At 39.5% G+C, this 23,820-nt stretch overlaps 1 protein-coding gene across 1 annotated transcript in view; it reads left to right on the top strand.

Annotated features, from left to right (window-relative positions):
* The window catches only part of SACS (sacsin molecular chaperone), a 144,955-nt gene extending 128,810 nt beyond the window's left edge, over window positions 1-16,145 (top strand). Inside the window, exon 10 of the mRNA XM_077484027.1 lies at window positions 2,115-16,145. Coding sequence (XP_077340153.1) covers window positions 2,115-13,654 — 11,540 coding nt within the window. The 3' untranslated portion in view covers window positions 13,655-16,145. The remainder of the gene's footprint in view (window positions 1-2,114) is intronic.
* Window positions 16,146-23,820: the final 7,675 nt, after the last annotated feature.

Below are 23,820 nucleotides of genomic sequence, written 5' to 3'. Positions count from 1 at the left end.
ATTATGAGGTTGTATGCATTTAACTTTAGTTGTAGGCTGTTCTGCAACAATTCAGGCATGATTTATATATAGTAACATTTGAGTAAAATATGTAAATACCTGTTTTCAACTGTATATTTTAACTGAACTAACCAGTGAAATTAGGATAATTTATGGTAAAGTACAGAACATTTAACAACTGATGCATGAATAGGTAGAATGTTACAAGTATTTTCTGTATTACTTAGCATGGAATTGTGTAGCTAGTTGGACTCTGCATGAATTTGTTCTACTGATTGGCTGTTGAGCATGGAAACTGTTTACTTTACTAACTCTCTTGCAGTATATGCAGTGCATAAAAAGTAAATTTTAAACTGGGTACTTCCGTTTTACTGTAACTTAAATTGAATTACAAACACCCCCCTGCGCCATACGTTTTTATAAAAGCACACCTTATTTACCTAAAATTTGTGCTTCTTCAACCTTTTCTTTAACATTGGTGGTGAGCAGTTTTTATTGATACACAGAACAACGCTCAGCAACATGTGAGCTTTAGTCTGGGCATCAGCACTTAGAGTTAATGATGGCATGATTACACACCTGCAGATGATATGCAATTAACAGAAAAAAATATAGTTTCTATGGACCACCCCATTCTGTGGAGGGCAGCTAGGCGTAATGAACACCTGAGATCTGAAGCTGTGTTGATGGGCCCAGGATATTTGGAATAGAAAGTGCCCATTTATGATTTGAGTAGCGCACTTGAGCGCAGATGACTGTGTACTGCTGTTATGATATTAACAGCCTGGTCTCACCGGAAGGTTGATTGGATGATGCCAGGTGTCATTTAATTTGGAAAAGGAGCAGCAAAAAAGACCAGAAAGCCTGGGGGAGGGGGGGGGGGGGGGGGCAAGGGGTGTTGTGCATAGCACTGGACGCAGATCAGACTAGATGAGTATTTAGGGTGGGGAAGAGTGTGCACTACCATTAAAAGGTTTTGTAACTTAACGCAGAGACCAGTCATTGTAACCAACTATATACAATTGTATCACATACAATGAATTAGTTCATATAATTTTAAGTTGGTGAAATTGCAATGCCATACAGAAGTATTACATCACAAATCCTATGAAGAATGCCAGCACCCTATATGTTGAAATCCTTTTCTTGAAGGTTAGAATCAAAGATCTTACAATAAGTGAAATGTAAAATCGTGAGGACATCAAACCAGGGTTCCTAAGTAAGGATTTCAATGTAAGGCAGGAGGAAGATTACCAGCCCTTACAACATATCTTTACCCACAATGTTACCACAAGAGGGTTGTTAAGTACTCAGCATTGAAGAGTTTATTAGCCAGTAATTTTGTTCTTGTGACTCACTATTTAATGGACAAAAGAGGACAAACTTTGGTCTAACAAGGATTGGGCTGTGCTATCTATCTGTTACAAAAAGGATATAGGTCATAATAGTGTTGTCCTGCTACACAAAAACTATGGTCATTATTCGGGTGCTTCATTCTTAAAGCCTACGTGGAGTAATTTTTTTTTTTTTTTTTTTTTTAAGCATTGGAGCGAGTTGAGAAGGAATATAATTCATGTCATAATTTCATTGCTCTTTCGGACTCTGTAGAGAGATTTGCCCTCACTTTCTGTCCTGCTAACAACAATTTCATAAGACTGGAATTGAGACAAAATCTGCAACACAGGCAGAAGAAAATCTGAAATAAAAACCTTCCTAAATTTTACAAAACAAAACTGATTTTATTTCTGTCTGTGTTGCTGTTGGAGAATTCCCTTCAGTGGTAAAACCATGTTGGCACAAGAAGTGAGGGCAAATCCCTCTAATGCAGAAAGCATTAAAAATCTAACTAGGTTCTAACCCTTCTCCACTCCATCCAAAACTAAGAAAAAAAATGTGTCTGAACATACACTTTAATATTCCCTCTTTAAATTTGTTAATTAATATTTACTTAGAAAAGTCCACAAAAACCCCTCTGAAATCTCAGATTAGGGAGGAGTTAAAAAATTTTTTACGATATGTTTGTAAATATGAGAGTTTTTTTACCAATAATTTAAGACACATATTTAACTTTCCATGTAAATGCTGACTGCTGATGTATTTTTCTTCTTTAACAGGAAGGCCATGTACACAGCTGCAGCTCCTCAATCCTGAGCGTTTTATACGTCTTACTAAAGAAGTTATGAATATGACATGGCCAACAAGAGACTTGGTGGTCAACTGGTCCCCAGGCAAGGACAAAAAGCAACCTTCCATCTCATGGCTTAAAATGGTCTGGAAACTCTTATACATTCATTTTTCAGAAGATCTGACATGTCTTGATGATATGCCACTAATTCCTACAAGGATTCTAGAAGAAGAGGAAACCACACTAGAACTCATTCGCCTGAGGTCACCATCTCCCGTAATATATGATGATGTGGCAGACACTCAACTGCCTGAAAATTTACCAGAAATTATTAAAAACCTTGGTGGCATTGTTATCCAGTATTTAGATCCTGCCGTACAACATCCGCTTCTTAAAAAATATGTCTATCCTCCAACGCCCAGTGCTCTCCTCCAGATAATGGACAGGATGTCTCTTCAGAAACTCTCCAGTCAGGTAGCTTCACTGACCCCAATCCACAAAGACACTTTGAGGAGATTCCTTGCTAGCCTAACAGACATTAACGAAAAAGAGAAAAAGATCATTCAGGAATTAATGGTCTTTAAAAAGATAGAACAGACTTCAGGGCAAAAAAATTCTTATGTTTTCTTGAGAGGTTGTAAAGTTCTCCATCACAATGCCAGACTTCCTCCGAATACACGCCTCTCATTTCCTGTAATTGATAGCAGCGATGAGGAAACCATACGTTTGACTAAGATGCTCAAAGTTGAGCAGCTAAAGAGTACAGACTGTGTAAAAATTATTTTACAAGATGTAGAGAGAGGTTTTTACTCAAGTGAAGAACGAACAAGTGTTGTGCTTTGGGTGCTTGAAAATTTTACCTTTTTGAAGAATGAAAACCCAGCCATGATTAACTGGTTATCTAATCTAAAATGTTTGCCCCTAAACAAAGACAGACTTGTATCAGCTAATGAAGTTTTTGATCCAGAGGTAGCTATCCTTCAAAGTCTTTTCTGTGCTGAAGAACATCTGTACTTTCCACCTGCTCCTTTTACATCTTCTGATGTTTTGCATTCCCTTCGACAAATAGGGCTGAAAAATGATTATCATATTTTAGAAAAGGACATTGTGCAGGTTGCAAAGAAAATTGAAGCTTTACACAGTGGATCTGGAAAAAATGATGACATTGTGTTAAAAAAGGCAAAGACTCTACTGACAGTTTTGAAAAAAGCATATAAACTCATACAGTCACCTGAAGCAAAAGCTGTATTAAATAAGATCAAATGGATTCCTGCTATTAAAGAACGTCCACCAAATTATCCCAATTCTTTGGTTTGGATGGGAGATCAGTTCAAACTGTATGCCCCAGGAGAAATGTGCAACACGTGCTATGCTGTCCTTGTAGGATCTTCTGTTCCACTGGTGGAGAACATGAATGACAACATTGAAAAAGTCCTGGGCATTTCCAAGGAGCCTAGCATTGAAGCTGTGTTGAAACACCTAAAGGTTGTGGTTGACTGGAATAATTCTAAAACAATCACTGATGAAGACTATTATCAGTTTCAACACATTTTATTGGAAATCTATGGCTTTATGCAAGAGTCTCTTGAGAAAGGTAAAGAGCTGTATAAAGCACTTTCATTTCCATGGGTTTGGACAGGCAAAACCTTTTGTTCTCCAAAACAAGCAGTGATAACATCAGTACACAGTCTTGACCTTCAGCCCTTTTTGCATAGTATACCAAACACAATGGTGAAATTTCACAAGTTATTCAAATTCTGTGGTTCAATTGAGGAGCTGACTTCTGACCAGATCTTTCAAGTTGTAAATATAATTTATGAGAGAAGCAAGAAAACCATGCACAAAGAAGAGAACAGGCAGAATCTTAACATTATGCTGAACATTGTGAGATGGATGTATAGTCATCAGGTTGTTGTGAGTCTAGAATCCCCATTGCCTGTGCATTACAACAAAGATCCTTCCAAGCTTGTAATGAGGCCTATACATGAGTGTTGTTACTGTGATATCAAAGTTGACGACTTGAATGACCTCCTCGAAGATTCAGTTGAACCGATAATATTGGTACATGAAGATATACCAATGAAGACAGCAGAATGGCTGAATGTACCTTGTTTAAGCACAAGACTTATTAATCCAGAAAACATGGGATTTGAACAGTCAGGGCAAAGAGAACCTCTTACAGTGAGAATCAAAAATATTTTAGAAGAATACCCTTCAGTTTCAGATATCTTTAAAGAGCTCCTTCAAAATGCAGATGATGCCTCAGCCACTGAATGCAACTTTTTGATTGATATGAGAAGAAATATGGACATAAGAGAAAATCTTCTGGACCCTGGCATGGCAGCATGTCATGGACCTGCTTTGTGGTCTTACAACAATTCTGAATTCACAGATAAAGATTTTATGAACATAACCCGACTTGGAGAGTCCTTAAAAAGGAGTGAGGTGGACAAGGTTGGAAAGTTTGGTCTGGGTTTCAATTCTGTGTATCATGTTACAGACATTCCCATTATTATGAGTAGAGAATTTATGATCATGTTTGATCCAAATATCAACCATATCAGTAAACACATCAGAGACAAATCTAATCCAGGAATAAAAATTAATTGGAGCAAACAACAGAAACGACTTCGCAAATTTCCCAATCAATTCAAACCTTTTTTGGGTGTTTTTAATTGTGATCTACCACTTGCTGTAGAAACGCCATACTGTTACAAAGGTACACTTTTTAGGCTGTCCTTTAGAACACAGCAAGAAGCAAAAGGAAGTGAAATTAGCAGTGTTTGCTACAACACTGCAGATATTTATACACTTGTGGATGAATTTAGCCTGTGTGGTTATAGGCTGATTCTATTCACTCAGCATGTAAACTCTATGGTTCTCAAATACTTAAAGCCTGAAGAGTCAGATCCAGGTTTAGCGAAAGACACAGTGACTATTAGAAAAAAGGAATGTTCCTCAAAGGTTTTAGTTCACCCAACAAGACTTTTAAAAGAAGCTGCCAGAGTGATGCACAACTGCAGTACAACTAAAAAATTTCCAACAGATATGCCAAAATCATCCTCCATCTTGCAGATTGTCGTTCAAGAGTTTCACCATGTATTTAGACGAATAGTTGATCTGCATTCCCCCTTATTCCGAGGCCCAGAAGATGAACCAGCAAACATATTTGAAATGGCCAAATCTGGACAGAGCAAAAGAATGACAGAGGAACTTCCACAAAAAACAGTAGACTCAACAACATGGCTTATATGTTCTTGCATGGACATTGGGGAAGCTTTAAAGTTTGCTTTAAGTGATAGTGGCAAAAGGCTTGGGCTTGTGCCATGTGGTGGAGTTGCAGTAATGCTTTCTGAAAGTCAGAACGGTAAATGGACAGTGAAACCTCTCTCAACTAATGTTGGAGAAGTTTTCTGTTACTTGCCTTTACGGATAAAAACTGGTCTTCCATTGCATATAAATGGTTGCTTTGCTGTGTCCTCAAACCGTAAAGAAATTTGGAAAACTGATACCAAAGGAAGATGGAATATGGTATTCATGAGGCATGCCATTGTTCGATCCTACTTAGAAGCTCTTTGTGTCCTAAGAGACATGTCCATCAGTGAAGAACTACTCAATTACAACTACTATTCAGTGTGGCCTGATCCTGACTATGTGCATGATGACTTTTCTGTAATCTGTCAAGGAATTTATGAAGACATTGCCAAAGGGAAAGGCAAGGATAGGATTAAAGTTTTTTCTGATGGAACATCCTGGGTCTCCATGAAACACGTACGATTTCTTGATGACTCTTTACTGAAGCGACCAGATATTGGACCTGCTGCTTTTCAAATTTTTCTAAAATACTTGAAAAAGACAGGCTCTAAAAATCTGTGTGCTGTAGAACTGCCCTCATGGGTTAAAATGGGCTTTGAAGAAGCAGGCTGTACAGATGTATTGCTTGAGAATACTTTTTCTGAAAGTCAGTTTTTTTCTGAAGTTTTTTTTCCACATATCGCAGAGATTCAACCTGAATTACGTGATCCATTAATGCTTTTTGTTTTGAATGAAAGGATACAAGCTTTTGGGGAAATCCTGCAAGTAACACCATGCATTCCCTGTTCCAGTGAAGGTCATCCTTTGGTTGTACCTTCAAGGTTAATTCACCCAGAAGGTAGGGTTGCAAAATTGTATGATGATAGTGATGGAAGATTTCCTTTTGGAACTTACCAAAATTACCTAAACCCTGTGGTGTTGGTGAAACTAGTCCAGCTAGGAATGGTTAAAGATGACATTTTGTGGGAGGATTTAATTGAACGCATTGAGTCCATATCAGGGGTTAACAAAAGTGACCATGCTGCAGCTTGCACGAGAAGCAATATTATTTTAAGTTTGATTGATGAAAAACTTAAGTTCAGGGACCCAAAAGCAAAGGAATTTGGCAAGAAATGTCAAACTACTCAGTTTTTACCATTTTCAACAAAACCTGCAGGCTTTTCATTGCGTTGGAAAGGAAGTGAATTTAGTCCAGAGTACTTGTTTGCAGCTACTGATCTGTATACCACGGAGCACCAAGATATTGTTTGTCTTTTGAAACCAATACTCAATGAAAACTCCCCTTCCTTTAAGGGTTGCGGACCCATATCATTAGCAGTCAAGGAGTACTTGGGTTTACTCAAAAAGCCATCCCCTGAATTAGTGATAGAACAACTGAAAGAAGTTGCAAAGCATTTGGATGGGAACACTCTGTACCAGGACAATATCACAAATGCTTGCTATAAATTTCTTAATGAAGCTGTATTGCTGAACGATGCCACTAGAAGCATGGTGGTCACAGCGTTGACGAAAAACCCTTTCATTTTTATAGATGGCATTTACGTTGAACCAGAAAAAGTTGCCTTCCATCTAAATTTTGAAGCAGCACCCTACTTGTATCAAATGCCCACCAAGTACAAAAATAATTTTCGTGAACTGTTTGAAAGTGTTGGGGTGAAACTTTCCTTTACGGTGGAAGATTTTGCATCAGTTCTTCAGGCCATCAAAAATGCAAATAACAGTAGAAAAATATCAGAAAATGACTTCCAACTTTGCAGACGTATTGTTAGTGAAGGAATTTGGGGACATATTCGAGAAAAGAGTCAAGAATATTGTGAAAAGAACTATGGCCAAATTCTTCTGCCTGATGCTAACCTCTATCTACTTTCAGCAAAATCCTTATGTTATAATGACTGCCCGTGGATTCGAGTGAAAGACACAGCGGTAAAATATTGTCATTCTGATATTCCTAGGGAGGTGGCTGTAAAACTGGGGTCTATTCCAAAACGACACAAAGCTCTAGAAAGATATGCTTCAAATGTTTGTTTTACTGCACTTGGAACAGAATTTGGACAGAAAGAAAAACTTACCAGCAGAATTAAAAGCATTTTGAATGCTTATCCATCAGAGAAGGAGATGCTCAAAGAACTTCTACAAAATGCAGATGATGCAAAAGCCACAGAAATTTGTTTTGTCTTTGATCCAAGACATCATCCATCAGACAGAATATTTGATGAGAAATGGACTCCACTACAAGGTCCTGCATTATGTGTATTCAACAACCAGCCTTTTACAAATGATGATATACGAGGTATCCAGAACTTGGGAAGAGGGACAAAGGAAGGCAACCCTGGCAAAACTGGACAGTATGGGATAGGGTTTAATTCGGTTTACCACATCACTGACTGTCCCTCATTTGTATCTTCAAATGACATAATTTGTATTTTTGATCCCCATGCAGAATATGCCCCAGGGGCAACTTCATTAAGTCCAGGGCGCATGTTCAGAGACTTAGATGCTGACTTTAGAACACAGTTTTCAGACGTGCTAAATCTATACTTAGGCAACCACTTCAACCTTTCCAATGCTACAATGTTTCGGTTTCCACTTCGGAATGCAGAAATGGCAAAAACCTCTGAAATTTCTTCAGTACCTTGCTCAGATAGAATGGTACAGAACCTTCTTGATAAGCTCCGTACAGATGGAGCTGAACTTCTTATGTTTTTGAACCACATGGAGAAAATCTCTATTTGTGAGATAGAGAAAACAACTGGTGCCCTAAAAGTGCTGTATTCGGTCAGAGGCAAAATTACTGATGGTGACCGATTAAAGCGCAAGCAGTTTCATTCATCTGTTATCGACAGTGTTACCAGAAAAAAACAACTAAAAGATATACCCGTCCAACAGATTACTTACACAATGGACATTGAGGATACAGAAGGAAATCTCACAACATGGTTAATATGTAACCGGTCAGGGTTCTCAAGTATGGACAGAGTGATGAAAAGTGTCATCTCTGCACATAAAAATGAAGACATCACGTTGTTTCCTCGTGGGGGAGTTGCTGCTTGTATTACTCACAACTACAAAAAACCATACAGAGCTTTCTGCTTCCTGCCTCTTTCTCTTGAGACAGGACTTCCATTTCATGTCAATGGACATTTTTCTTTAGACTCTGCTAGACGAAATTTGTGGAGAGATGACGATGGAGTTGGAGTAAGAAGTGACTGGAATAATAGTCTGATGACAGCTTTAATAGCGCCGGCTTATGTGGAGCTGTTAGTGCAGCTGAAAAAACGAAACTTTCCAGGTAGTGACCCAACAATCTCAGTTTTGCACAATATACCAGTCCATGCCGTTAAAGATATTTTAAAGAAGTTTTTGTCATTTTTCCCAGTTAACAGACTGGATTTGCAGCCAGACTGGTATTGCCTTGTAAAAGCTGTATATTCTTGCATCTATGCTGATTCCAAACGTCTCCTGCCTGTTGTGCGCACCCCAAATGTTGACGGATCCGATGGGCAGTCAGCTGTCATTGTTACGTGGGTAAACATGTCTGCTGTGAATTCTGGCAAGCCATATTTTGACAATTTACTACAAGATGAGTTGCACCATATGAAAAATATTGAGTATAACATAACTACCCGTAAAACAGTAGCTGAGAATGTTTACAGGCTTAAGCATCTTCTCTTAGAAATTGGATTCAACTTGGTTTACTACTGTGATGAAACTGCAAATCTATACCACTGCTTGGTTGATGCAGGAATACCAGTTTCCTATGCAACACCTTCTGATGTCCGCAACTTTCTGATGACCTTTTCTTCTCCTGATTCAAACTGCCACATTGGAAAGTTACCCTGCCGCCTTCAGCAGACAAACCTAAAGTTATTCCACAGTCTGAAACTTCTGGTAGACTACTGCCTAAAAGATGCTGAAGAAAATGATATTGGGATTGAGGGCCTGCCACTTTTGATTACTCTGGACAATGTTTTGCAGATTTTTGACACAAAACACCCCAAATTTCTAACCACCTATCATGAATTAATCCCATCCCGGAAAGATCTGTTCATGAATACCCTTTATTTGAGATACAGCAACATACTGCTTTCAAACAAAGTCGCAAAAGTTTTTGACATCAACAGCTTTGCAGAGTTGCTGTCATCTGTTCTTCCCAGAGAATATAAAACAAAAGTCTTTGTGCCCTGGAAAGATAACTTTGCTAGTGAATCTTGGTTAAAAAGTACCTGGCATTTCATCAGTGAATCATTTAATGTCAAGGATGATCAAACTGACATGAGCACAGCTTTTGATACAGTTGTAGAAACACTTAAGGATTGGGCTTTGTTACCAGGAATAAAGTTCACTGTGTCACCTGGCCAACTGATCATTCCAGATGGTGATGTTTTGCTGCCATTTAGTCTCCTGCACATTGCAATCTTTCCAAATGCACAAAGTGATAAAGTATTTCATACTTTGATGAAGACTGGATGTATCCAATTGGCTCTAAACAAAATATGTTCAAAAGACAATATATTGCTTACCTTGTTGGCAAGCCACACAGCAAATATTGATCATCCAATAAGCATCCTCAGAGCTGTGCATCACATGATTCAAACATCAAGTTTTAAAACTGAAAAAATAGCAGAAAATGACTTTGATGCTCTTTTAATGTATTTTAACTGCCATCTAGATCAGTTGGCATCAGAGGAAGCCATTAACATCTTAAAAACTCTTCCTTGCTATAAGTCAGTAAGTGGTCGCTATATAACCATTTCAAAGTATGGGACATGCTATGTTCTTACAAAGAGTATACCATCACCAGAGGTGGAAAAGTGGTCTCACTCCTCAACCTTTGCTTTTCTTCAAGAGAAAGTTAACCTTAAAGAACTCTATACAGCAGTAGGCTGCATTCCTGTGGATGATCTGGAGATTTATTCAAAGCACTTGTTGCCAAAGTTTGAAAACCTCTCCTACAATGCCAAGTTAGAACATCTAATTTATCTGAAAAATAGACTATGTGGTCTTGAGGAGGCTTCTGTAATAAAGGATCAGCTTTATGCAAAACTAGAGGATCTTTCTTTTATTCATGATGCCAGTGGTCGGCTGAAGCCTGCCAAGACTTTTTATGATCGAACTGTCAAGGTGTTCGAAGTGATGCTTTCTGAAAAATTATTTGTACCACTGGATTTTTTTAAGAAACTGGAACAAATTACAAAGCCAAAGAACCAAGCTGCCTTTCTTCTTTCATGGATCAAATTCCTCCGAAATATAGGCATGAAGCATATTCTTTCTCAGCAGCAGTTGCTGCAATTTGCAAGAGAGATCAGCATGAGAGCCACCACTGAAGGCTGGTCAAAAGAAGTGCTGCAGAACACAGTTGATGTAATTCTTTATCACGTGTTCCAAGAAAGAACTGATTTACTGTCAGGGAATTTTTTAAAGGAGTTGTCTATGATATCTTTTTTATGTCCGGAACGGGCACCTGCAGAGCTAGTACGTTTCCACCCCCAGTACCAAGAAGTAAATGGTACTCTACCTCTGATAAGGTTTAATGGAGCTCAAGTTAATCCAAAGTTTAAACAAACAGATGTTATACAGCTACTGTGGACATCTTGCCCAATTCTTCCAGAAAAAGCAACCCCACTGACCATTAAAGAACAAGAAGGAAGCACTCTTGGCCCACAGGAGCAACTTGAGCAGATTTTGACAATGCTTAATGTGAATGTAGACCCTTCCCTTGATAAAGTCATTAACAATTGCAGAAACATATGTAACATTACAACCGTTGATGAGGAAATCGTGAAAACAAGATCAAAGGTTCTGAGAAGTATCTATGAGTTTCTTAACACTGAAAAGAAAGAATTTAAGTTCCAGCTGAGAGGAGTTGCTTTTGTCATGGTTGAAGATGGGTGCAAACTTCTAAAACCAGAGGAGGTAGTTATTAATCTGGAATTTGAGTCTGATTTTAAACCTTATCTATACAAACTGCCTCTGGAGCTGGGAACATTCCATCAACTGTTTAAAAACTTGGGCACAGAAGATGTTGTATCTACAAAGCAGTATGTTGAAGTTCTTAGTCGCATTTTCAAGAGCTCTGATGGAAAACAACTAGACCCCAATGAGATGCGCACTGTAAAGAGAGTAGTTTCTGGTCTTCTTAAAAGCCTTCAGAACGATTCAGCTAAAGTGCGCAATGACTTTGAAAACATTCGTGACCTGGCACTTTATTTGCCAAGCCAAGATGGAAGATTAGTCAAGTCAAGTATCTTGGTATTTGATGATGCACCCCACTACAAAAGCAGAATTCAGGGAAACATTGGGGTCCAAATGTTGGTGGATCTCAGTCAGTGTTACATGGGAAAAGATCATGGATTTCACACAAGACTTATAATGCTTCTCCCACAAAAGTTAAGGCCGCGACTTCTTAGTAGCATCCTTGAAGAACAGTTGGATGAAGAGACACCAAAGTCTTGCCAGTTTGGGACCTTATGTTCTCTGCAGGGGAGACTACAGTTGCTTCTGTCCTCTGAACAGTTTATCACTGGACTTATTAGAATTATGAAGCATGAAAATGATAATGCTTTTTTGGCAAATGAAGAAAAGGCTATTAAACTTTGTAAAGCCTTTCGAGAAGGCTTAAAGGTTTCCTGCTTTGAGAAGTTACAAACCACATTAAGGGTAAAAGGGTTTAATCCCATCCCTCACAGCAAAAGTGAAACACTTGCCTTTTTGAAGAGATATGGACATGCCGTAATTTTACTATATATCCAGCATTCTGACAGTAAAGACATCAATTTCTTATTAGCCTTAGCAATGACATTGAAATCGGCAACAGACAATCTAATTTCTGATACATCATATCTCATTGCTATGTTGGGATGTAATGACATTTACAGAATTAATGAGAAGCTTGATAGCTTAGGTGTTAAGTATGACTCAACTGAGCAATCAAAGCTGGAACTTCCAATGCCCGGAACTCCTATTCCAGCAGAAATTCATTACACACTCCTTATGGATCCAACCAATGTTTTTTATCCTGGAGAATATGTTGGCTATTTGGTTGATGCTGAAGGTGGAGACTCATTTGGATCATACCAGCCAACATATACATATGCCATTATTGTTCAAGAAGTGGAGAAAGAAAATGACAATTCAGGTTCTCTTGGAAAGTTTTACCAAATAGATATTGGATATAGTGAATACAAAATTGTTAGTTCACTTGACCTGTACAAGTTTTCTAGGCCTGAGGAAGGTCCTCAGAATAAGGATAGTGCCCCCTCTACACCAACTAGTCCGACAGAATTTCCATCTGGCCCCAGGACTGCATCTTTTCCAAGTAAAGAAGGCAATAAGACAAACGCTTCAAAACATCAGTCACCAAAAAAGATCAAGTTGAATTCTTTGCCAGAGATTCTAAAGGAAGTCACTGTTGTAATTGAGCAGGCCTGGAAATTATCTGAATCGGAACGGAAGAAGATCATTAGGCGGCTTTATTTAAAATGGCATCCAGATAAAAATGCAGAAAACCTTGATATAGCAAATGAAGTTTTCAAGCACCTGCAATCTGAAATTAATAGATTAGAGAAGCAAGCATTTGTAGATCAAAATACTGAAAGAACAGCAAGAAGGACCTTCACAACACAGTCTGCTAGGTACCAGTCTGACAAAAGCTCTTTTCAAAGGTTTTATTCTTTTTGGAATCAAGAGGCCACAAGTCACAGGTCAGAAAGGCAACAATATAAAGAAAGGTTTGCCTCCCATACAGGCTCATATGATTCCAAACGTTTCTTTGTACCACCAACTTTCAAGACAGTTGGGAACCCTGTTGAAGCTCGGAGATGGCTAAGGCAAGCAAGGGCTAACTTTTCAGCTGCAAGAAATGATCTGCACAAAAATGCCAATGAATGGGTCTGCTTTAAATGCTATCTCTCCACAAAATTAGCTTTGATTGCAGCAGACTATGCTGTTAGAGGGAAATCGGACAAGGACGTAAAGCCAACTGCACTTGCACAAAAAATTGAAGAATATGGTCAACAGCTAGATGGCCTTACAAAAGACGTTCAAACTTTAGAAGCCTATGGTGTGGACAGCTTAAAAACCCGTTATCCAGATATGCTCCCCTTCCCACAGATACCAAATGATCGATTTACTTCAGATGTTGCCATGAGAGTCATGGAATGCACTGCTTGTATAATAATAAAACTTGAAAATTTTATACAAAATAAGATTATTTAAATTTTAGAGCACATTCTTTTACATATGCAACTACGGCAGATATCATTTTAAAGCTACATAGCACAGGATATGAAATGGTACCACAATGTCAGAGATTCCTTTTTAAAGGTCTCAACTGATCCAAGTGATTTTAAACTAGACTTTATTTTGAAAAACTAATGTTAGTAACATTCCCTTCTGTCAGTATTGCCTAATTAGAACTCAAGAGAAAGTTCTGCCCTCTAAGGAGAAGTTTTCTCCCATACAGAGAGATATCGGCTTACTAATCCTGTTGAAGGACACTGCCAACAACATTTACATGAAGTGAATGTTACTAGCAAATTGTGCAATCTAGTTTACTGTCCTTAGATAGTATACATTTTAGGTTTACCACCCCTTTAAATTTATAACTAGAAACAATATATTTACAAAAGCCTAGATATGTTTTGCAAATTCCTCGCTGCTATTTGATGTGATTATACAATTGCATAAAGTTCTTTTCTAGACTTGAAAGGGTACTTCATAATTATTTAAGAGGAATGCAGTTTAATTGGTAACTGTATATCAGTTGAACACGCATTAACCATGCAACTGGAAGACACTTAAATCATAGATACATAGTAGCGATTTAAGATGTGATGTATGTTTAGTAAATCTAAATTATTTTTTGAAGATATTATTTGCTTATTAATAAGAATTGCAGTATCTCTGAGCTTTAAGGTCACATTTGTAATGTGAATAGAACAGCAGCAAAAATGTACATACAATTAAATGTGTATAGTTGTGCATATTAGGAAAAGAGCACTTTATGTAACTAAAGCTGAGCAGCACATTAGACAATCCCTTATATCTATTATTGTTGTAGGTCAGCGGCCCAAGTCCCTGCTGTTTTTTTTTTTTGTTTTTTTCTGTATGACCTTTTGTGTTCCAGTATTTTTACCTTAAACTCTGGGTTCATATAAAATAGATTTGTCATCTTATGGTAGGCACTTGCTTGTTGAATCAATCATTTTCTTCCTTTTACCCCAGTGTTAAAATCTCCCAGCCAGAATACAAGATCTATCCAATAATGCCCATTTTAAAGCCAAGAAACGGTGTGCCGTTTTCCCTGACAAATCTGTTTAATGGTTAATCCGCCTGAAACTGATGTTTTAGTGCTATATCCAGAAAAAAAAAACCTCATTGAACAATTTCTAATGTATCTTGGGAACTCCAGTGTTGATTGATACACTTAAGATCCCAGGCCTACATGCCTGCCAAAGACTTTACCAATGAATCATCCTTTCCCTGTTGAATTTAGAAATCACTTGTAACTTAAGTATCTCTTTTGACCAAATTTAGTTGTCAGGTGCTCCAAGGTTTAACGTGAGTTCAAGGCTCGTGTCCACCTAGGACTTGACTTTTAAAGTGCTACTGCGCTTAATGTACATCAGTAGATGGCATGAGTTTAGGTTATTATGTAAATAGCACTAACCTACATTGACTATTCTACCAAACCTCAGTCCAACTTTGAGTATTATCAGGACCTGACATCTGGTGGTTCCTTCTACTTGATCTGTTACAGATTTCCAAAAACCTTAAATTAAAAGTCCAGCCTGAGCTCATTTGGCCGGGCTTCTCCTATGGATCACAGGAGTGCCCCCCGCATTTTGCACTTCTGTGACATGTTTTTAGCAGGGAGCAGACTCTCGGCAAAATGCTGAGAGCCTGAGACGGCCACTCCCCACCCTTCCACAGCCTAGCACTCCAGTGAGCGTGGAGGAGCAGAGAAGAGAGCTTCTGATTGACAGTCAGCAGCTCTCCACACAGGGATCTGTGAGAACCGAGCCATCGGTGATGTTCGATCACTCGGTTCTCTGTACAGAGGCACCGAGGGACAGATGCAGCATCGGACCAATGCTGCATCCACCTAGGCAAGTATGAATGTGCAAAAAAACAAACATACTTCTCTTTTAAACAAGCAGAGGTGCTCAAAGTGTAATTTTAAACTTGTAGATTGGCCAGGCAGGAAGGTGGAAGAGTAATATTTATGTACAGTGCTCACCTTCCACCTCAACAGTGCATAGTAGAAATTCTCTTTAACATCCTGCTCTAATCAGCTGGATCTGGTTTAATATTATTGCAGGTCAGGGCAAAATACAGTTTTTAACTCACTGCAGTCCCATTGCATAATCATGTCTATAACTACCTTGCTTTTTTAAATCGTTTTTGCATTTTATACTGTAAATTTTCATTGCATTTTTTAACATATGTAATATTAAACTATAAACAAATTAATGTTAACATTGATTAGAGATGCGCACTGAAATAATTAGCTTTTTGTCTTTAAACAAATGCTGGAGCCTTATTTTTCTTAACAAATGTATAAAGCCTATGGATGTTTTAATTTATATGTGTGTAATGCCTTGTATTAGGCATAAAATATTGGCCTAATAGTTCAAGTTTTCTTTTATACAAGCCTTAAAATGCTGTTTCATCCACATTGGTCATTTTTAATAAAATGGTGAACCTATTTTGTCTATTTGCTTGATGTTCTATAATATTCAGTGTTTAAATAATTAGTCTGCGCAATCCAATATTATATCAATGAAATTCATTTAAAAAGTTGCTAGCCAACACCTATAAGTGAATCAAACAGTAGTAAGCTAATATATACAACAGAATTATGTAGCCCAACTTACAAAAAATAACCACAATATAATAAAAGTGCACTTTTGCCTGAAGGAGGCCGCGCCTTGGAAATGCGTTGCCCCTGATTTGGTCTCTTGCTAGCTCTGTGAGAGCAGGTGTGAGAGCTGGAGACACTACTGGTTATATACCTCCATACGGCAGGTCTGAGCTTATCCCCACAGTGGTCTTCTCGTCCCTTGTGACAGGTGACTGCTGGATTGGTGGTCCACATCCACCCTGTGTGCAGCTTGCAAGATACTTTTATGTAAGTGAATCTGAATAAAGTGTTACTTGCTTTACTATGACACTGACCCAGGCAACCTCTTTCTGCTGTTTTTATTTTTTGTAAGTTGCGCTACATTCTGTTGTAAATATTCAGTGTTTGTTTAGCACTGGTAGAATTTGCTGGTTTTGCAAAGGCCACTTTGGCAGCATTGCATTGGGTAGTCAAGGAGGGATCATTTATAAATACACATAGACTAAAAACTACAATTATCTGCACTTTAACAAATACTGAAAGGTTTATATATTATTTGTATTTCAGAAAAGTAAAGAGCTGTGCACTAAAAATACACACTTAAAGTTGAATTTTAGGTATTGCAGTTTTTACATAGTTACATTGGTCCAGCTTGGACCAATGTAAGTACACTATGTTACCAAAAGTATTGGGACAACTGCCATTACACGCACATGAACTGGTTTCAATATTGAGTTGGCCCACCTATAACAGCTTCAACTCTTCTGGGAAGGCTGTCCACAAGGTTTAGAAGTGTGTCTATGGGAATGTTGACCTTTCTTCTAGAAGCACATTTGTAAGGTCCGGCACTGATGTGGACGAGATGGCCTGGCTCCCAATCTCCAATTTATCCCAAGGGTGTTCTGTCAGGTTGAGGTCAGGACTTGCTTTGTGCACTGGTCCAAATCATTTGGTGGATTTGGGATTATGGTGTGGGGTTGTTTTCTTATCATACATCACGGGACACAGAGCCATAGTAGTTAACTATGTGAGTTATAGGCCACCTTCAGGTGATGGACACTGGCATGCCCTAAGATAAAAAGTGCACTCCCTATATAACTCTTCCCAATACTGGGAGTATCTCGGTTTTTTCGCCAGTGTCCAAGGTGTTGGTCATGAGTAAAGATGTGCTGTGCTGAGCTCCTCTGGGGAAATCCTTACTGGGGATAGCCATGCAGCCGGATCCATTTAAAGTGTCTTTTAGGCCAAATTAAATGGTACTCGGCCCTTGTGTCTGAAGAAACAAGGTTTTGCCTTTAAACACTTCTCTTTTTAGAGCGCAGGACCCCAGGATCCAGTACTTTTGGTATCACGGCCATAAAGTTTTACTGGCGGTGGTGCTATTACAGGTCCAGGATTGTGGGTTTCCTCGAGGATCCCCAGCTTCTGAAGGTTTAACGGAATCCACTGTGAAGGGTGAAGATTGGGTCTGTTGGTTTTACCACAGAAAACCCTGCGACGGGAAAGGTAAATGGAGTTTTTCTAAGGAATTTTCTTATGAATGTCTCCTTTAAATTAGGAAATGTCATGCTTATGTGTCACCACTGGGGGCTATATGGAGCACATACCTTCTCACGCTTCCTCAGAGAGCTCACCTTGTGTCCGGAACAAGCCGTTTCCTTTCCTCCAGCCAACAGCAGACCTCCGGTAAGTCTGGGGGTGTTTTCCTCCCCACCAGATGCCCCCCACCTGTGCCATTTGCTACCCCTCTTCAAAGAGGAAAAAGCACTAAAAAAGAAAATCAATGGCACGCCGCACTACTCAGCGGCTTCCAGGCCCTCCTCACCATTTTAAAAAGTGCATGCTTTATAGTCTTTCGAGCCATAGCATTCTTCTAATCTGCTCCAAATCTTTTTAATACCAGTCTCTGGTTGTTTTATGTTAATGTTCCTGATTCTACTGGCATGTTCGGCAGAGTCTTTCCCAAGCCATTGGACTAGGAGGTCTATTTCATCGCCGCGAGACAGGTCTAGACCTTTTATGGTATTTTGAAAGGAAGACCACCAGGCTTTGTCATTTTCTGGCTGATCGTTAAACTTTACAAGTCCTTTTGTGATTAAATCGCGTCTGGCGAAGAACTTGGCAAAGTCTGTTATAACTTGGTTGGTGTTAGAGCATGTTGGCGATTCACTACTGTAGTGGGAGTGTGGTGTGCGACCATACCTGTCAGAAGTTTCTGCTTTAGGCCCTCTTGTCTCGTATCATTGTGTAGTAGAAGGGTTATTCTGATGCTGGTTTGGAGGTTAAGGGTCCAGGCGTGCAGAGACGTAAGCTTGATCTGTAACGTGCTGGCAAGAGTTCCGCTGCTTGCAGCTCTGAGGAATTTGGTTGCTCTCATGCTCTGTTACCTGCAGTGTTTGGTTTGTTTCTCCTAGGACACAGTCTATTCCCTGTAGAGGAGAGGTATCGTAGGTTGATTTGAAGTGTTGATGCAAGTACTCGGAAGTGCGTTGCGAGGGCTTCGGCTCTCCTTGTTCGGAGCCAAGCACATTGATACGTTCACCACTGAGGCTCATGGCTGCTTCCAGGGCTTCAACTGCATTTCTTGTTTAGCAAAGGTAGCTCACGCCTTTGCCGCTTTGGCTTTCCCGCGGGCAATGGCGGCTGCAACACTGGCTGTCACCGACTTGCTGGAACCGTAAACTCGTGACTTGGTTTTGAGTGATGACGTGTTACTGCGTGACATGGCTGCTTGGCTAAGTAGCGGCCTGTGGGAGCAGTAAGCGTTTAGGGCAGCAGTCTCTGTATGCTGCTTGGCTGTATGGAAGTGGCTGTATAGTCGATTGAAGACTGTAGCTCTTCTGTGTGGCCAAACCTCTTCCCCTTCTGCACTATCCGTAGTGTTCCTGGACGGAGTTTCACTGTCCTGGCCTCGCCCCCCGTACTCCCGGAGTCTATGGGTAGCTATCCAGGCAGATAACCTTTTTCTGCGCACACAATAATAGACTGCTGTTTCTTGTCTGTGTCTTTATTGGCACGTTGCAGATTTTAATACAAGTGTGGATGACACGTGATATGTGATAAAACTGAAAACAACAAGAATATAACATTACCATACAATAGTAAACATCATATAAATAACTGAAATGACTAACTCCTTTCCCTGATAGCCTGTGGAGAAGGAAGGGGAAGATTGCTTACCTCTGATGCCATGGATGAGGAGAGATAGCATCTAGGCCGCTGCCATGAGATTGAACGTGCTAATCCCAGTGGCTGTTTCACTTCATGACTAAAGAGAATGTGGCGGTTTTTGCATCACTTCCTAAGTGGCTGGATAGTTTTTTCTTATAAACTATATTAATGTTTGGCCAGTAGGTGGCACAAGCGTAACAGCTAACCTAAAACAAACATAATTTATAGCTTAATAATGCAACAACACAATATACAAATTAAATGACAAGGTGAATTCTCTTTTTTGAACCTCAGGAGAGAGAAAGGTATCCTGGAGACATAACACCATTAACATTTTAAAATTCAGGCAGAGCACTTGGTTCTGATGCCTGAATGTTCAGTTTAAGGTACTGTCCTGCTAGGAGTCAATCCGTTTATGCCACAGCAATGGCCTATATTAATCACCGGGGGGGGGGCACAAGAAGTTGTGCGGCCCAGAGAAAGGTGAAGCTTATCTTATCTTGGGAAGAAAACAATGTACTTTGCCTATCGGCAGTTTTCATTCTAGTAATAGAAAATTGGCAGGCGGACTAGTTGAGTTGCCAGCAGTTTTTCCTGGGAGAATGGTTCCTTCACCCCAATATCTTCCTGTCTATGCCAAGGATGGGGAATCCCAGACACAGATCTGTTTGTGTCCATGATGTGTCCATGATCAACAAATAAGATTGACAACTTTGTCTCAAGAACAAAGGATTCGCTAGCATGTGGAACAGGTGCCTTGCTATTCCCGTGGAATTGGTTCTCACTGATTTGTGCATGCCCTCCTATTCAGCCTGCATCCATAACTTCTTCGCAGGATCTAGCAGGAAGGGAAGTTGGGATTCTTGTGGCCTCCAGTGGGGCCCAGGAAATCTTGGTATGCGGGGATCGTAAAGATGGGAGTATGGGACCCATGGACCCTACCTCCACGGCCAGACCTCCTTTCTTAAGGTTTGGTATTCCATCCTACTTTACAAACGCTAAATTTAACAAAGATAGGAGGGAAGGGCTGAAGGGTAACCAACCCCCGGGACTTTTAAACGGTACCGGTTCTAAAGGTAGGAAAGTCACATACCAATAATAAAATAGATAAAGTTTTATTTAGAATATACATACATAGTAAAAGAGCAGTATATATTGGAAAATATATATATATCAAATGACTGGAGTACAAAAAATGGTGCATAATCACAAATGACCATACATGTTACCAATTTTGTACAGAAACAAGCTGCATTTTTCTCTACATGTTTCGCTCTCTTGAGCTTCTTCAGGATGTTGCAGCATTTACAATTGAAATACTGAAAAGATAAAGTAACAAAATAAATAGATTACCAAGTGATACTTGACAATTTTTATCAGGCAGAAATAATGCATTCTGATTAGTATCTATAGATCAAGTTTGTTGGTTTGGAAAACAATTTTTAATCAGGAAGTTATTTAATACAAATTGTCAATTCAAGGACATATATTGTTGGTAAGAATAAGGAATATGTACTGATATATTAGAAAAATATATATATAAATATATATATATATTTCCTATTTGGTTACTGAGCAAAGCATAATAAATCAAATACAAACAATAGCCATCTTAACAAAAACACAATAAATTAAATACAATACAAACAATAGCCATCTTACTTTACAAAAGCTAAATTTAACAGTTTGGCTATTGAGGCCCACACTCTGAAGAAGCATGGGCTGTCAGGTTCGGTAGTTTTCTACCTTGGTTTATGCAGAGCCAGCCTCCATGGTTATATATTATGTAGTCTGGGAAACAAGTCTAGGTAGAATCCTTGATTTTTTTTCTGCAAATAGAGCTGGCCTTGAGTGCTTTTTAAGTTCAGGTCTCGGCTTTATCGGTATTATTTCAATGACCACTTGCTTCGCATTCTTTGGTCCATAACTTTATTCAGGGGGTAACTCGGTTTAAGTAACCCCTGAACCCTTGGGACTTGAATTTAGTTTTGTTGGCATTACAAAACAGCCTTTTTTGGGCCGATACAACATATTCCTTTGGTCCTTTTTTGACAAGGAAACTATTTTTTATGGTAACCATATCTGCTGCAAGAAGGGTATCTGCACTGGCTGCTCTTTCTTGTAAAGAGCCATATTTTTATTCACAAGGATGAGGTAGTATTGTGTCCCCATCCTAAACTTTTACCAAAGGTAGTATGGGTTTTTTATCTAAACCAGGATATTGTTCTACCGTCCTTTTTCCAGAACCCTGTTCTTTGGAAGGAAAATCACTAAATTTTTTTTGATGTGGTGAGAGCAGTCAATGTCTACTTAAAGGCGATTGCTCAAATTCGATAAACTGATGTTTATATTCATGTTGCCTGAAAGTCCTAAAGGCGGACAGGCAGCATCGAAATCTACTATTCTTAATAGATTCAACAAGTTATTGTTCAAGCTCATGATTACAGAGGTGGATTCCACCCTCTCAAATCAAAACTCACTCCTCTAGGGCTGTTAGTTCTTCCTGGGCAGTGCATCACCAAGTCTCCATGGCTCAAATCTGTAAGACAGCCACTTGGTCTTCAGTCTATACATTTTCTAGATCCTGTCAAATAGTTGTAAAAGGTTGTGAGGATATTGCATTTGGGTGCAGTGTACTGCAGGATGCAGTACTAGTCCTCTAGTCTCTTATTGCACTACTTTTTGTTGTGTCTCCCTCCCTTCAGTTGATAAGAAAATAGGGTTTTTAAAACAGCTTACCTGTAAAATCCTTTCTTTGAAGTACATCACGGGACACATAGGTCCCTCCCTTCTTTGGTATACACATGTATTTCTTTGTTACAAAACTGAGATACTCTCAGTAGTGGGAGGGGTTATATAAGAAGTTCAAAGAAAAGGATTTTACAGGTAAGCCGTTTTAAAAATCCTATTTTTCAGGGGTTGGGCTTGGCCCCTTAGTGAATTGGTTTCAATATTGAGTTGGCCCACCTATAACAGCTTCAACTCTTCTGGGAAGGCTGTCCACAAGGTTTAGAAGAGTGTCTATGGGAATGTTTGACCTTTTTTCCAGAAGCACATTTGTAAGGTCCAGCACGGATGTGGACGAGATGGCATGGCTCGCAATCTCTGCTCTAATTCATCTCAAAAGTGTTCTATCAGGTTGAGGTCAGTACTCAGGGCCAATCAAGTTCCTCCACCTCAAACTCACTCATCCATGTCTTTATGGATCTTGCTTTGTGCACTGGTCCAAATCATTTGATGGAGGGGAGATTATGGTGTGGGGCTGTTTTTCAGGGGTTGGGCTTGGCCCCTTAGTTCCCCTTGAAGGGAACTCTTAAGGCATTAGCATACAAGCCATTTTGGACAAGTTCATGCTCCCAACTTGGGCCCCTTCCTGTTCCAACATGACTGCACACCAGTGCACAAAGCAAGGTCCACAAAGGCACGGATGAGTGAGTTTGGGAAAGGGAACTTGACTGGCCTGACCACAAACTGATAAAAATAACAAGAAATACCGGCGAGTCAGGCCTTCTCGTCCATATCGGTGCCTGACCTCACAAATTTGCTTCTGGAAGAATGGTCAGAGAATCCCATAGACACACTCCTAAACCTTGTGGACAGCCTTCCCAGAAAAGTTGAAGCTGTTATAGCTGCAAAGTGTGGACCAACTCAATATTGAACTCTATGGACTAAGACTGAGATGCCATTAAAGTTTATGTGTGTGTAATAGCAGGTGCCCCAATACTTTTGGTGATGTAGTATATGTATGTCATAACTACGGGATCTCTGTGGAAGCTGGAAATCAATGCAATAAGCACCACTATTACAGGGATTGCTGCTAGCTTTCCCGTCCCATACCGAGTGGGTGCCCTGCTGCATTATGAACACAGGGGATCACTCGCACACCATGGGGTACCATTCCAGGGAATGCTTTGCATTTTCTCAATAAATGCTTTGAAGTGTTCTGTGATTGGAAATTATGAAGATCATGGTATCAGCACCTGCCTTTCCCCCTTGTCCAATCAGAGAATACTTCCAAGCTGAATCAATTTACCTACAGTATGTACAATTATCCTAAACTTCAGCTTTAAATCCCAAGTCCAGCTTCCTATTAAAAAAGAAAGCCCTCCCTTGATTCATGGCAAAGGTTTTTTAAGCTATTGTCACCCTCTACTTTTAACAGGTATCACAGCGCTGGTCCTGTTTTTTGTTGAAGTACATCCATCATTCAACCCAAATTCGAGTGAGCTTAGGGAACCATTGGCACGTCACCTGGGATGCCTCATAAAGCTAGCCTGGGTTAATCTAAAAATGATGCAGAGAAAAACACACCCGGTGCATCATACAGGGCTACCCATAACTGGATGGCTGAACTTTGGCTAACAAAAAT

This window comes from Lithobates pipiens, unplaced genomic scaffold, assembly GCF_037356315.1.
Source record: "Lithobates pipiens isolate NorthernLeopardFrog02 unplaced genomic scaffold, aLitPip1_a1.2 Scaffold_16, whole genome shotgun sequence".
NCBI classification, from domain to species: Eukaryota; Metazoa; Chordata; class Amphibia; order Anura; family Ranidae; genus Lithobates; species Lithobates pipiens.
This window is presented reverse-complemented; position numbering and strand designations above follow the sequence as displayed.